We start from the raw sequence: 16591 nt of genomic DNA, 5'->3' as shown, positions 1-16591 counted from the left end.
TGTCATGATTATGATTTTTCTGGTAGAGTTCTTCATCAGAATGTTTCTTTCCCTGGTGATAATTGTCAAATTTGCTCACAATTTGGTCATATTGCTAAAACTTGTTCCAAAGATCTGCTCCTAGGCAAGTTGTTGCTATTGGTTTTTCTTTACAATGTCAGATTTGCTTCAAGAGGGGTCACAGTGCTGCAGAATGTTTTCACATGCATCACTATGATTTTCAATTACCATCTTCTTCAGAACTTCAAGCTAAGGCTGCTTCCTTCTCCTCTCAACCAAATATATGTCTACGTTGGCCACATGACAATCCTTCTCAGTTACTGCCGCTCATTCCTTCTGGCTGAAGCAAGAATCTTCACTTCTATTATAATCACAACATTTGAATACTATTGCAATCTGATGTTAGTTTCCTACCATCAGCTTGAGGGGGGATGTTAAGGGTAAAAAGGGAAAGTTACTCATATTAAGTAAATGTAGGAGTATAAAGTAGAAAAACAAGTGTTGATATATCGTGTGCAAGGTTGTATTTTCTGTATCAATATACGAAGCTCTCTCTCTTTTCTGGGTTTTTCATCATCTTCTTCAATCTTCCTTACAATTCTATCATGGTACCTGGGGGATCAAATATTGTTTTTGGGAGACTCTGGTTCCTGGTCGTTTCCTGTGAACGAGATCAATGAGTTGGAGTTAAAAGGGAATAATTACATTTTATTTGCAACGAAACACAATTACAGAACATCATCACATACATGCTTCAGAAGCATATATATATATATATATATATATATATATATATATATATATATATATATCAGGTGAGATGTGCGTCTATTACCTAGCTGATGGAACCCATTCATATGCGATCTCTTCCGCGTGAGGATCTTTATTTGCGTCTTTCCCAGTTTGAATGTTTTCTGGAGACTAAAACCTTGAATGAATTACGAAAATTAACTTGGTTCACCCCAAGTTTATAGAGAATCAAGAAGTCTTTTTATTTATTTATTTATTTTTTGGTGAAAGAAAAAATTTATTAAATAAAAGAGATATCAAACATCAAAAGGGAGAGATATGAGACCAAAACCCCTTACAAAGAAAAAAAATGCAAAAAAAATTACAAAACCATGAATATGGTTGAAGATAAACCAATTCCTAACAATTATAGTTGAGACGCACCGTAGGTGTCCAATTGCTTGTCGGGTACCTTGAACTCATTTGACATTGTTTTGCCTTGAATTTTTTGTGTTGAGGCTTTAGGAGACCGCAAAGAAGATTATCATATAAACTTGTTTTACCCTCATCAAACTAAGTTTTAAATCAAGAAGTCTTGTGTTTTTTTCTTCTTTTTTTCAGCTTTCATTTTAAATGGGACTCAATTTATGAGGAAATGTTGAGGAGAATTGATACTTTTTTCCTTTATTGAAAACCAACAATATTGGTTTGATACTCGGTTCTTTCTCATAGACCGAGATCAACCTAGGGAATTCAGACAGATAGCTTATGAACTTCACCTTTTGGCTTTGGTCTTTTTCCCAGACGCCCTTTAATATTGGGCATGTCGTACTTGTCACTTCAACCTCAGACGCCGTTTAACAAAAGCGTCAAATGACATCATCACCTGGCACATGAAATTGACAGAAACTAAATTATTATCCCACGACGTCGTTTTGGGCGTCTGAAGCCAAAGGGAAAAGGCTCCACCTCATGTGCCACAAGTCTTCTATCCATTAATTACTTTGATAATTATATGCATGTTTTTTTAACTAACTTGTAATCATATTGCAATTGAAACATTTACTATTACTCATGTGTCTAAATAATGTGTGCAATTTTTGTTTGTGGTAATTGAATCATTACCAAGTGGCATGTGTTGACCTAAAACAAGTAGTATGATGTGCAAATAGTTAAGGACCATTTGACATAAATTTTTTTTTTTAATAATTACTCCGAATGTTGAAATTGATTCTATTTAATTTAAAAAAAATAGTTTAATCTAAAGAAAAATAGAAATTTTGTTTGACATCTGATGTTCATAAGAGCATCTCTAAAAATGAAGTCAAAACCCAAAGTCATTTTATAAATTAATTATTTTAGACAATTATTTAACTATTATATGAATTTATATATCATACATAATTATTTTATATAATATAGGGCCCTTTAAAAAAATATATATATCGCTAGGGCTGGGATAGGTTCTGAAAATGCAAAAATTTGCCTGAACCGGAAAGGGAACTTCGGTTCGATTGTTGTAGTTGATAGTGTCGGAACCGACGAGAACATAAATCGAGAACCTTCGGTTCGGTTTTCCAGTTTAAATGATTCCTTGATGAAGTTGGAAAAAAAACCTAGAAACAGGCAATTTTCCAATTCCATCTCTACCAACTCTACTCGTTACACTGCGTAGTAGGCCTCGTCTTCTGCATCTCGGACTTCAACGAGCACAATATCTCCACCGACGGGACCATGCAGTTGTACTGCAAACACAACGAGCTGCTCAGGGGAATCTCCGCGGTCGGATTGATCTGAATCCTCGTTTGAATCTCTACAGTCGGACCTGACCCTTGAACCAGTTGTTGTTGAGGTAGAGGTTCTGGACGGCGAGAATCGGTTGTAGCTGAGGTCGATGGTTGGGTGATTGAAATATGATTCGAGGGTTTGACTACGGGTATCGGTTCCATTGGCTTTGACCCTCTTCCGGAACTAAGAACCGAAACCGAATGGAGAACTTACTAAACAGTTCGGTTATGTAAATAAATCGAACACTGACAGCTAGGAATTGCACCGAACCGACCATTTCAGTTCGGTTCTTCTGGTTTTCGGTCCGAAAGTCCCAACCCTATATATCGCCATTTTGGCTTTTGACTCCATGGTTGGAGTTGCTCTAATATGCTTAATTTATGTCTTAAACTTTTTGTTCACGATCATATATGTCTGTAAATGATTACAAGTTTAGTTGAGGAAATTTTTTTTTCTCGATCAAAAAAGAGAAATGGGAAAATTTATCATGATTCTAGCTAGTTTTGAGACAGAAAATCTATCATGACTAATACCTAAAGTTTTGATGACAACATCTTCATGACAAAGCATAGTAACATCATTTTGATTAGCCATTGTAGGGACTTGAAAATAAATAAAGTAAATAAAAATAAAATCAGTATAAAGTGCATGTGATAAATTCAGCTAGATGGATTACATGAGTCACCAGCTTAATGGTAGATGTACCTCCCAATTAGCATGTGAAAGTCCGAAATAGGTAAAAGGAGGATCATAAAAACTTTATGAGCCCCGTCGTACTTGATCATTTGCATGGTACAAGGAAATAGAAATTTCCTTAGCAACAAACGAAATGCCACGTACTATGCAAATAACGGTACTCTCTAATTAGTCCCAATTTATAAAAGTTGTACCACTATTATCAGTCAAATTTCATTATCGAACAGAAACAAAATTCATTTAATTGTGAATGACCGAATGGACACTATTGTCAAAAGACAATAATTTCGAATAGACACTGATTTATCAGTAGTTTGAATAATTTCGAATAGACACGTGATAATTTGAAACTGTTTCATGACAACAAAAAAGATGCTAGTCAATGTCTGTATTTATTGGTGGATTTTTTAAAACTAAAAACCAACAACCGATAAATCGCACCGAACTGATAAAAGATAATTGAAATCAAACCAACAAATATATTAACCAAAAATCTTAGATACAGTTGCGGCATACAACAGCTCTCTCACAATAATATCGGTTAGATACTACTTGCCATCAGCCCGTACAATAGAATTTCTCAACAAGATATGATGATGATTTTGTCGAAAAGAAACAAGATATGATGATCATGTTGACCTCTCCAAACCAACGGTGATGATTAATTAACCATCACGCCGGGGCACCCTATTGGGGAAGAAAATATCCCTCAGCCCCCTCCATTTGAGGAGTAAAGGGCGGAACCCCATAATTGAAGGACCCATCGCTTTAATACCCCTCTCTTTTCTTTTCTTTATTCCCTTTCCATCTTTATTTGAAACCCTAATCAAGCCTTGGTTTATTCAGAGAGTCGTTACCAAGCAAAGGTCCCACAACCCGACGTCGTTTTGGTAAAGCTATCCCAGATAAGTTCTAATATCGTTTGGGCCCCGCAGGAAAAGTGGGCTGACTCATTAGACCAAATTATATCACCCTTGACCGTCAAAAAAAATAATTAAAACACTAATTAAACCAGAGATTAAATTAATCAAAAAGGACAATAACCTCACTTATATCTCCCACTCTTCTCTGTCGGTTCTACTCAGTAGTTCACTTCACTCTCACTTATGGCCACCTTTCTCTCCATTTCCCTCATCTTCATCTTCTTCTTCATATCTCAGATCGAATCAGAGCCCCTCGATCAGACGGTGAAGACCTTCATCTTCAGAATCGACAGATTCTCCAAGCCGTCGATTTTCCAGTCGCATTACCACTGGTACACCTCGGAGTTCGCCGACCCACCTCAAATTCTCAACGTATACGACACCGTTTTCCATGGCTTCTCTGCAACTCTCACCTCCGACCAAGTTGCCTCCCTCAGCCAACACCCTGCCGTCCTCCACGTGTTTGAAGACCGCCGCCGCCAGCTCCACACCACCCGCTCGCCGCAGTTCCTGGGCCTGAGAAACCAGAAGGGGCTCTGGTCGGAATCCGATTACGGCTCCGACGTCATCGTCGGGGTTTTCGATACTGGAGTTTGGCCGGAGCGTCGGAGCTTCTCGGATAGGAATCTCGGTCCGGTTCCGAAGCGGTGGAGAGGGGTCTGTGAGACTGGAGTTAAATTTACGGCTAGGAATTGCAATAAGAAGCTGATCGGAGCTCGGTTCTTCATCAAAGGTCATGAAGCCGCCGCCAATGCCGGCGGTCCGATAACAGCAATCAACGGCTCAGTAGAATTCCGGTCTCCCAGAGACGCCGACGGCCATGGGACACACACGGCGTCCACCGCCGCCGGGCGGTACGCCTTCGAGGCCAGCATGTCCGGCTACGCTTCCGGCATCGCAAAGGGAGTTGCTCCGAAATCTCGCTTGGCTGTCTACAAGGTCTGCTGGAAGGACTCCGGTTGCTTCGACTCCGATATCTTGGCCGCCTTCGAGGCCGCCGTCAACGACGGCGTTGACGTCATTTCAATCTCAATTGGAGGCGGCGATGGAGTTTCTTCTCCCTATTATCTCGATCCGATTGCGATCGGATCATTCGGCGCCGCTGCGCATGGAGTGTTTGTTTCGGCCTCCGCCGGGAACGACGGACCTAACGGAATGTCGGTGACGAACCTGGCGCCGTGGCTGACGACTGTCGGAGCAGGAACAATTGATCGGAACTTCCCGGCGGTGGTGGTCCTAGGCGACGGCCGGAGACTCTCCGGAGTTTCTTTGTACGCCGGAGCTCCGCTGAAGGGGAAGATGTACCCGCTCGTCTATCCCGGAAAGTCAGGTATGCTCTCTACTTCACTGTGCATGGAGAACTCCCTGGACCCGCGTCAGGTGAGGGGCAAAATCGTCATTTGCGACAGGGGAAACAATCCCAGAGTGGCGAAAGGTATGGTGGTGAAGAAAGCAGGAGGTGTGGGGATGATCCTGGCTAATGGAATCTCCAACGGCGAAGGACTCGTCGGCGATGCTCACCTTCTCCCCACCGCAGCTGTCGGCGCCGACGAAGGTGACGCCGTCAAAGCTTACGTGTCGTCCACCAAGACTCCTTCAGCTACTATCGACTTCCAGGGGACTGTGATCGGAATCAAGCCGGCTCCGGTGGTTGCTTCGTTTTCGGGTAGAGGGCCGAACGGGTTGAACCCGGAGATTCTGAAGCCGGATCTGATCGCTCCGGGAGTCAACATCCTCGCTGCGTGGACAGACGCTGTGGGCCCAACCGGGTTGGAAGCGGATAACCGGAAAACAGAGTTTAATATTCTCTCGGGAACATCAATGGCTGCCCCTCACGTGAGCGGAGCCGCCGCTCTGCTGAAGTCGGCTCACCCCGATTGGAGTCCGGCGGCGATAAGATCGGCGATGATGACGACTGCTGGTATCACCAATAATCAGAACAAAACCATGACTGATGAAGCTACTGGAAACCCATCCACTCCTTATGATTTAGGGGCGGGTCATTTGAATTTGGAGCGGGCCATGGACCCGGGTCTGGTATATGATATTACCGGCGAGGATTACGTCCAGTTTCTCTGCTCGGTCGGGTACGGGCCGAGAGTAATCCAGGTGATCACTCGGTCGCCTCCCAAATGTCCGGGGAAAAAGACTTCGCCGGGAAATTTGAACTACCCGTCAATCGCGGCGTTGTTTCCGACTTCCGCGGCGGGGCTGTCCAGCAAGACGTTTATTCGGACGGTGACGAATGTGGGCCAGCCCAATGCGGTGTACAGGCCCATGATAGAGGCGCCGAAAGGAGTGAAGGTGACGGTGAAGCCGTCGAAGCTGGTGTTCACGGAGGCGGTGAAGAAGCGGAGCTACTTGGTGACGGTGGCGGTGGATAGGAGCAACATGTTGTTGGGTGAGTCGGGTGGGGTGTTCGGGTCGCTGTATTGGAGCGATGGGAAGCAGCATGTGGTTCGGAGCCCCATTGTGGTGACCCAAATGGATCCCTTGTAAGACTAGGAAGGATCAAAACACGTCGTTTTGATTGGTATTGAGGGGTAGGTGTACAAGTTGGAACCTGTAGTAGAGGTTTTTGTGGGTTTTGTGTGAGGGTTGCTGTAGTAGTGTGGAAAACTTCCCACTCTCTTTATTTTGTTTTTTTTTTTTCTTTGTTTTTTTTCCTTACATATTAATACTCTATATTCCGTTGGTTAATCTTGTTGCCTCTTAAATGGAAAAATTGGCCCGATCAAAAAAAAAAAAGGTCAGCACATAGATATGAGTTTCACCTACTGCTACTACTAGTGTGCAGTTGTGCACCCACTATGAAGCAATTGCTTAGCTCAAAACTGGGCTAGGGGAGACTTACAAGGGATTTCAAATAGTTCGTATAGACACTGTAGTGACTTTTGGCTTTCATTATTACTTTCACACTGATTTGTTAAGGGACATGAATAAGAACAATGTGCTTTTGGATTCTACCGCTACCACTTTGTAACAAACTTACAAAATTTGCTTAGATAGTCAAATTTATCAACTATAAAAGTCCATGTATGTCACTACTTTTATGAACACATGATCGTCTTTTGGTGAACAATAAATCACGTGAAAATTTTACAGTTTTTAACTAATATTTAAAAATCGTAAATCTAACGGTAACATAACGACATATGTTATTAGCAATAAAATATTGATGATGGTATTGGTGAGGTATTCAAAGATATTCATGGGGTTTTGAATTATATACCCAATTCCACTATGTATGTATCTCATATTTTAAACTGCTTCAATTAGTCCTTCCCCAGTCTTTCCCATTTAACAATGCCTTCGGCTTCTTAATCGATTAATTAGTTCTTTTCTTCTCTTTTTTTTGATTTGTAGATGAGGGGCAAAGCTGGTCGACCAGAGCATATATAACAGATCGTTTTGTACCCGATCGATAACTGTAATTCATCAAATTATGCTTTATGAATCCCATTTCTGTTCAAGTATATGGAACTCCAGTTATACTTAAGGTGAAGGTGAGGATTGTGTTTAACAGCATCTCAAGTTCTCAACTACTAAAGCCGAATCAGGACATCTAGATATGGGCTCGAGCTTTCACAATCAGGTTACGCATGCTAACTTTTCCTGAACAAGCTCATTGATATTTGATCAATTAACTAATTTAGATGCATTGTGCCTTGCCATAATTTTCAAGTACTACGTACTTAAACCAATGCAACCTTAAGTTGTACGTGGAAGTCAGCTTTTGTAGAACAAAGAAAGGGATTGGGGTGCGCGAAAGTCGTTGCACTAGTGTGCATCCGTTTTTTTATCTCGCCATGCATAACTGATAAACTTAATTTTTCATACCATACTAGAAGTATGCCCAAGACTCCAAGAGGCACTTTTCAAATCTTTTGGCTCATTTAAACGACTCAAGTCTTTTTGTTTCTTTGATTAAAAATCATACTACCGTATTAAGTCAGTGTCAGAGTGTGAAGAGTGATACTGTGATACATACGCTAGAGAATGAACTGTAGTTGTTGTGGCCAGCTATAAACATTTTCCTTTTTTAATTTTTTTTTTTCGTTTTTCTTTCAACTGTTTTTGTATATTACGACCAAAAAGGAAGGAAAAAAAAAACTGATTTTGTACTTGATAACCACCGAGTGGACTGTGATGCTCCACATATATCTTATATGCGGACCATCTTCGCCATCAACTAGTTATCACCATCACTATCATTCTCAAAGTTGCTTAACCATTCTATGTGCTCCCAAAAGATTTTGTCACCGGATTCCATGACCAGCAGGCAGCAGGTACTATTTTCAGGATCTCCATGCATTATTCGAAAATTACTTTTCACGAGTAATTTGCTTGCTGAATGCCTCTGTTATTAAGATGATGAAGTTGTATTATGTATAAATTATAATGAAGCAGATTAGCAGAAGATAAACCAAGAAAGCAAGATGATAGATAAACTAGTCCCACTGAAGTTTTCATAACAAGAGAGCAACAAGCTGCTTGATTTGGCTAGCTTGTTCGTAAAATTTCCTGGATTAATTGGTTCTCATACTTTAATATGTAGTAAGCAAACAATAAATGGATATTCTAAAAGCAATCATCTGTGAATATTCGATAGCTCAAAGAAGAACTGAGCTGTTTGAGCCTAGCTAATAATGTAATGCAAGTATGTATTGTCCACATTGGAGATGCTCATTGCAACTCTCAGCGTAACTTTTTGTCAAACGAACAATTAACATACTTAAGAAAGAACAATTCTTAGGTTCACCCCTGGGTGAACAAACATATTCACCCCTATTCTTGATTAACTCATTTTTACTTAATAAATTTATAATCCAACGGTCCATATCTTAAATTAGCATTTAAAGATCATCTCTGTAAAAAAGCAATTGAATCGGAAATCGTTTAATTATCTAATTGAATCAAATAAATGGACGGTTCTAACAACACTTACTGCTATTATGATGAACCGTCCATGTATTTCATATAAATGAATAATTAAAAGGTCTTCAATGTGATTGATTTTTTACAGAACTAATCTTTGTATTACATTATACAACTTGAATGGTTGGATTAGAAAATTAAAAAGTTATTATGCGTTAATCATAAGAGATGATGAATATGCTGCTTCACCCCAATGGGTGAACCTGAGAATTGTTCCTTAAGAAAAGTGGTCTAGTAGAAGTAATATCTTTAGAAAGACTAATTTGGACATTAAATTGTTAGGAAAGTAAATATCGTGTATCATGTAGAGATTTGCTTAGTTATGCTTAGTTATGCATAGTTATTTGCTGCCTTATTTTCTCCTTAATTGTAGAGATTTGCTTCCTTGTAGAATAGGTACTCTCTTTCTTGTAATCTGTTTATAACCTTGATACGTGAATGAATGATAATCATCTAGCAAAATATCCTCTTTTCATGGTATCAGAGCAGGACTAGAATCCTGACTCCATAGCCGTTGCACCTTGTCTCTAGTGCAACAAATTTTATTCTCATTCCGTTGTACCCTATATCTCGTACAACAATCCTCGATCTCGTCTCCATGGGAAATCAAAATTTCAAATCATTTTTCATTTATCATTCTGATCATCCGGCCTTGGTGATAGTGTTCAATCAACATAATCAACCAAATCAATCTAATCGGCAAGACGGTTCCTCCGGTTGCAATCCTCTCTCCAAACAACAACTTCAGCAAGTTTTGGCTATTTTGAATCACAAAGGATCTGATGATTCTTCCAGTCCTCAATCACATTCAGCTGCCATGGCTATTAGGAGCAACAAGCCCAATCAGTCCTATTCTTCAGGTTTATCTAAGATCGCTTCCCGCAGCTGGATCATTGACAGCGGGGCGACAGATCACATCTCTTCATCTCCTAAATTATTTTCGCATAAGAGTAAAAATTGTTCATTGCCTCCTGTGTTATTACCGAGCGGAGAGAAGGCTAATATTTTTGCAAAAGGATCATTGCCTCTGAATTCTGTGTATTACCTGCGTGATGTATTGTGTGTGCCTACATTCAAAGTTGATCTGTTATCGGTCAGTCGTCTGACAAGGGGCTTGAATTGTTCCGTGACTTTTTTTCCATATTGGTGTATTTTGCAGGATCTGGTTTCGAAGAGAACGATTGGTTTGGGTAAGCAAAGTGACGGTCTCTATTATTTGGTGGCATTAGCGACAGAGAAAACCACGACCAAACCACATCATTCATCACCCATTCAACCTGCTTGTCACCTCACCATGTCCTCTACCAACCTTTGGCATCGTTGTTTGGGCCATGTTTCGTCTCGTCCTATAGATTATATTGCTAAATATTTCTTAAATATTTCTCTTAATTTGAATCATGCTTGCGATGTTTGTCCATTAGCAAAGCAGAGTCGTCTTTCTTTTGGTACTAGTTCTATCTCATCTGTTAAACCTTTTGATCTTATTCATTGTGATATTTGGGGTCCTTATAAACATGCTTCTCTTTCTGGTGTCCATTATTTTCTTACTATTGTGGATGATTATTCTCGTTTTACCTGGGTTTTTTTAGTGCAACATAAACATGAAACTCAATCTTTAGTAAAACATTTTTTTGCTCTTGCATCTACTCAATTCTCATCTTAGATTAAAAGTTTTCGCAGTGATAATGGGGCTGAGTTCCTTTCTCTTCAAAATTTTTTCCAAGATAATGGAGTCCTTTTCCAGCATTCTTGTGTTTATACGCCCCAACAAAATGGGGTAGTGGAACGCAAGCATCGCCATATCCTCCAGGTTGCCCGCGCTTTTAAATTTCAGGCTAACCTTCCTCCAAAATTTTGGGGAGAATGTGTACTTACTGCTGTGCATGTTATTAATCGTTTACCCACTCCACTGCTCTCTTTTAAAACACCTTTTGAGCGTCTTTATTCTAAACCTCCTTCTTTTCATCACCTTCGTATTTTTGGTTGTCTAGCTTATGCTACTAATGTCAATATCACACATAAATTTGCTCCTAGAGCAGTCAAGTGCATCTTCATCGGTTATCCCATTGGTCAGAAGGCCTATAAACTCTACGATCTCTCTACTCACAAAATTTTTATCAGTCATGATGTAGTTTTTCATGAACATATTTTTCCATATAGGTCTGATCCCGAGCCCCATTCCCTTCCAATTCGTCCTTTGGCCCAAATCACAGCTCCCTTATCAAACCCGACTCAGCCCACTGGCCCAATTCCTTCTCCAGCCTTAGACGTTGACCCGACTTATCCTTCCCACTCACAGTCGCGACAACCCCATCGCGTCGTCTCCCATTGACGCTGCTCTTCCTTCTTCCTCTCCAATCGATTTCGATCCTCCTTCTCCCTCTCCAGTTACTTCGCCTCCGGCCACCTCACTCGATCTCAGCCTTAGCCCAACATCTCTGAATCTCAGCTCCGCCTCGCTCGATCTGCGTCCTGACCCAATCCCATCCCCATCCAACACCAGCTGTCCCTCCGCTTCATCCACTCTGAACGTGCCACCACCGCCGGTTCCCATCACTCCACCAGTACCCATCGTTCCACCACCACCCGAGGCTCCTCTCCGTCGCTCCACTCGCACCACTGCTCCGCCCCCAAAACTTCAGGATTATGTTTGCTCTCAGGTCACGCTGCCTACTTCCGATCAGTCGTCCTCTTTGTTTCCTGGTCCAACCAAAGGTACCCGCTATCCCTTGTCCAATTATGTCACATATGATCGGTATACACCTGGGCATCGATCGTTTATTGCTCAGATTAGTCAAGCTTCTGAGCCCAGTTCCTATGTTGACGCCGCTCCCCATCCTGAGTGGCAAGAGGCTATGCGCTCAGAGTTAGAGGCTCTCCATGCTAATGGCACATGGACTCTCACACATCTTCCCGCCGGTAAGAAGCCCATTGGTTATCGCTGGGTTTACAAGATCAAACACCGTTCGGATGGTTCTGTCGAGCGTTATAAGGCTCGTTTGGTGGCCAAAGGTTTTACTCAGATGGAAGGTGTTGATTATCAGGACACTTTTTCTCCCACTACAAAGATCATAACAGTTCGCTGCTTAATTGTTTTGGCTGCTGCCCGGCGATGGCCACTTTCTCAGTTAGACGTCAACAATGCCTTCTTACATGGGGATCTTCACAAAGAAATTTACATGATACCTGTCACGCCCCGAATTTTGAATAATAAATTCAAATCCGAAACATGAATAATTACAATTACAAAATCCAAATCTCGAAACTTCGAGTTCATTATTACAATTCACTCTCACAAGCAATATTGTAAAGCTCAAATGAGCATAACACACCTCACAACGTACAATTGCTGTAAAACTCTAACAATTGCTCTAACCGCACGATCACCGTCCTGGTTCTCCTGTCCTGTAGGATTACCCGCTACACAATTTGAATAGTGTACCGGGAGTTGCAACAACACAAAACCCGGTAAGCTTTTTACAGCCAGTATGAGTAAACAAGAAGAACTGTTGATTTAATAAAATACATTTCCTTTAACTCAAGTATAGAAATGTAGAAACATCACAATTACAATGATCACCACAAAACCACTTCACTTTCTCACTCTCATATATATATAAATATATATATATATAAATATTATACACTTATGAGTCACTCCCCGTTACCCTCATAAGGTCACTCAACATTTGGCAGACAGACTAGAGCTCTAACTGATCGTTTCCACCTACCCGGCGCGAGGGCGTGGTTCACGATTTAATGCTATTAGTTTCCACCTACCCGGTACAAGGGCGTGGTTCACTAATAGATGCCATGGTCACCCCCGTGACCTATTGATCTCCACAGATCAATATATCTCAACAAATCAACAATTTATTGTTTCTCAACAATAAATTTAATACATCTCACAATATTGTTGCTTTTCAACAATAAACTCAACACAACCATAACAGTACATAATATCTCACAATTTCAACAATACATATTATTTCACATAAATAATATATATATAGATAGACATTCACACAGGAATGCCCATTAATACCAACTATAGCTCACACAATGACGACAAAAAATAAATTAATTAAAAGTACTCGGTTCGTAATATGAACCACGTGAGGTTTACTCACCTCGATAATCCCGCTGCGTCTTCAATTCCGCTCAAAATACGATCCACAATCGTCCACTAACTCAAACCGTCAATCACCTAGTCAGATACGATCTTAACTTAGCAATCATTCATAAACCACACATATACGGAAATCCAACGGTCGGATTCTAATTTAATGATGATCCAACGGCCAGATCGAATTTATATGATGATCCAACGGTCGGATCCTCACGGATCGCCCTTAGGATCATCCTCCAAAATTATCACGAAGATCCAACGGTCAGATCTTCTTGAATCACTCTAACAAACATCTCCTCAAAATTATACGAAAATCCGACGGTTAGATTCTCACGAATCGCCTTCCGAATCACTATTTCACAATTATACGAAGATCCAACGGTCGGATCTTCGCCCATGACCACACAAAGCCACTGGGACAGTCATAAGATCAACATAACAAAACTACAAGTCCATCGGACGGTCTGATCTTCACAGATCACAAATCGAACGATCGAAATCGATCGAAACTTAAAAATTCATAACTTAATCATACGATATCCAAAAATTATGAATTATATATGCAAACGATCGTATCAGCACGTAGAACACAAAAATGGACAGAAACTGTCCTTGGGGTGGCCGGAGGTCGCCGGAAACCACCATCACAGTGGCGGCACCGCCACCCATCCAAAGTCAAAATTAGACAAAACTCCCAACACGAAAGTTCTTCATCTTAACTCGAATTGAAACTTTCATAACTACACCAAAGTCAGATTATAAGCCAAAAAGTAGAATTTTACCTTATAAGGTTTGAAACCCGAAGAACCCTAGTTTTGAATTCGTTCCAATTCGATCTCCACAGATGAAATCGATGCAATCCACCTTAGGGGAAATGATCTACATCCTCAGAAGTGCAGAATCCTCTCAAGAATCACGGCAAAAGGTGGCCGGAGGAGGGAGAACGACGGTGGGGAAAGGAGGTGATTTCCAGCTCGACTACACCGTGTTCTTCGACTTGTAGCGGCTACCACGTTGGTTATTTCCCCTCGATGTCTTCTACAAAGTTGTAATATAGCTCAGGCCCAGCAAAATCCCTTTTGGAATCAACTCGATTCGAGGTTGGATGAGAGAGATATGGGCCGGTGAAGGAAGAGCAGCATCGGGCGAATTCCAGCTCGAGCTGTGCAGCTTCTCGGCCTCCTAGCACCTTCCATGGTTCTTTTCTCACTTTGATGTCTTCTAGGAAGTTTTAACTTACTTCAAGGCGAATGAAAATACTTTTGGAATCAAGTCGATCGGAGGTCTGTGGAGGGAGATATGGCCGGTGGAAGAGAGAGGAACAAATCTGGGCTCGGGAGAGAATTGGGGAGAAAATATAGGTTTCTGAAATTTCTGTCCTCCAATGCAATTTCCGGAACTTTTTTTTGTATTTATAGAATTTTCCCGATTTTCAATCGCTTATAACTTTCTCATACGAACTCCGATTTTCGCATTCCATATGTCCACGAACTCGTATCGACGCGCTCTACAACTTTCATGAATGAAGTTTTCCCAAATTCCCAATGTATAAAAAGTCACTTTTTGAGACCTCCTAAATAACGTTCGTTTTCGAAAATTAATCGTTCGAACTAATTCCATAACTTCTCCAAGCCTCGTACTCGCTCCCACTATCGTGAAATCATTTCTAAAAATCCACGGAAATTAATTTGGATTTTTCGGGGTATTACAATACCTCCTCCAGATCTTCGGCGACAGGGGGAGGAACACTTGGTTTGTCGCCTTCAAAAGTCTTTGTACGGACTGAAGCAAGCATCTCGTCAGTGGTTCGCCAAGTTTTCGGTTGCTATGCAATCAGCTGGCTATGTTCAATCAAAAGCAAACTATTCTTTATTCACAAGGAAACAAGGCAAGTCTTTTAATGTTCTTCTGATATATGTTGATGATATTCTAATTACTGGGAATGACTCTGCTAGTATTTCTGCACTTAGAAACTTTCTGCATAGTCAATTTCGTATTAAAGACCTTGGGAACTTGAAATATTTTCTTGGCATTGAAGTATCACCTTCTGCCCATGGGATCTTTATTTCCCAGCGGAAATACGCTCTAGAGATCATTAAAGATGCTGGATTGTTAGGTGCAGCTCCAATTGATACTCCCATGGAGCGTGGATTGAAATTGTCTGATAAAAGTGAGTTGCTCAAGGATCCATCTCGATATAGGAGGCTAGTTGGGAGGTTGATCTATCTTACGATTTCGCGACCTGATATTACCTATCCAGTTCATGTTTTGAGCAGTTGCATGCATGAACCTAGAAAATGTCATATGGAAAGTGCTCTCCGTGTTGTGCGATATCTTAAGAATGCACCTGGTCAGGGTTTATTTTTCTCTTCAGAAAGTGATCTCAGGTTGCGAGCTTATTGTGATTCTGATTGGGCAGGTTGCCCAATTACTAGAAGGTCTATTACAGGCTATTGTGTCTTTCTTGGACCCTCTTTGGTTTCATGGAGATCAAAGCGGCAGAAGACCGTTTCTCTCTCTTCAGCAGAGGCAGAGTATAGAGCAATGACGGGGGCTTGCTGTGAATTGACTTGGTTGGGATTTCTTCTCCAAGATTTGGGTGTATTGCAATCAAAACCTGCTCTACTATACTGTGATAATAAGGCAGCGCTGCATATTGCTGCTAATCCTGTTTTTCATGAAAGAACGAGACACATTGAAATGGATTGTCATTACATCAGAGATAAAATTCAAGATGGCTTCGTTGTTACAAAGTTTGTGAGTTCTTCACATCAGTTAGCTGATGTTCTTACTAAAGCATTGGGAAAAGAAGTCTTCATTCCTATGATTCGCAAGTTGGGAGTTCGCGACATCCACTCTTCAACTTGAGGGGGAGTGTTAGGAAAGTAAATATTGTGTATCATGTATAATAGGAAAGTAGTTTAGCTTAGTTATGCATATTATTTGCTGCCTTATTTTCTCCTTAATTGTAGAGATTTGCTTCCTTGTAGAATAGGTACTCTGTTTCTTGTAATCTGTTTATAACCTTGATACGTGAATGAATGATAATCATCTAGCAAAATATCCTCTTTTCATAAATCACCATTTTCAGCCGTAATCATTATTATTTTGGTAAACAGAAACAAAAACACTTGGCCACCTAGTAAGACCACCAACTTATCAAGCAAGGTCTGGGTAACATTAGCCTGGGGCCTCTCAAAATTCAAACACCTTGAGCAATATATCCAGGCATTTCTTAGCAAGAATATCAGCTGCCATTTTTCATTCTCTATGAACATTCAGTCAACGTATATAGCTGAACTGCATCATGAGTCATCAGCATCTTGCAATTATTCATCGAAGTCCCAAGCAGGTGGAGAGCAGTAGTCTCATTTTGGAAAAGGTTGTC

At 40.8% G+C, this 16591-nt stretch overlaps 2 protein-coding genes across 2 annotated transcripts; both read left to right on the top strand.

Annotated features, from left to right (window-relative positions):
• Positions 1-4269: 4269 nt before the first annotated feature.
• Positions 4270-6836, top strand: LOC133736731 (subtilisin-like protease SBT1.6). The gene has a single exon (XM_062164325.1). It carries the CDS (start codon positions 4320-4322, stop codon positions 6633-6635), a length of 2316 nt encoding a protein of 771 aa, XP_062020309.1. The 5' UTR covers positions 4270-4319; the 3' UTR covers positions 6636-6836.
• An 8194-nt stretch (positions 6837-15030) lies between these two features.
• Positions 15031-16071, top strand: LOC133735970 (uncharacterized mitochondrial protein AtMg00810-like). The gene has a single exon (XM_062163406.1). It carries the CDS (start codon positions 15031-15033, stop codon positions 16069-16071), a length of 1041 nt encoding a protein of 346 aa, XP_062019390.1.
• The last annotated feature ends 520 nt before the right edge of the window (positions 16072-16591 follow it).

This window comes from Rosa rugosa, chromosome 3 (genome assembly GCF_958449725.1).
Source record: "Rosa rugosa chromosome 3, drRosRugo1.1, whole genome shotgun sequence".
Taxonomy (NCBI): Eukaryota; Viridiplantae; Streptophyta; class Magnoliopsida; order Rosales; family Rosaceae; genus Rosa; species Rosa rugosa.
The sequence above is the reverse complement of the archived record's forward strand: the minus strand, read 5'-3'. Positions and strand labels throughout refer to the sequence as shown.

Excerpts from the sequence above, each read along its gene's own strand:
- LOC133736731 (XM_062164325.1), top strand. The coding sequence starts at position 4,320 with ATGGCCACCTTTCTCTCCATTTCCCTCATCTTCATCTTCTTCTTCATA.
- LOC133735970 (XM_062163406.1), top strand. The coding sequence starts at position 15,031 with ATGCAATCAGCTGGCTATGTTCAATCAAAAGCAAACTATTCTTTATTC.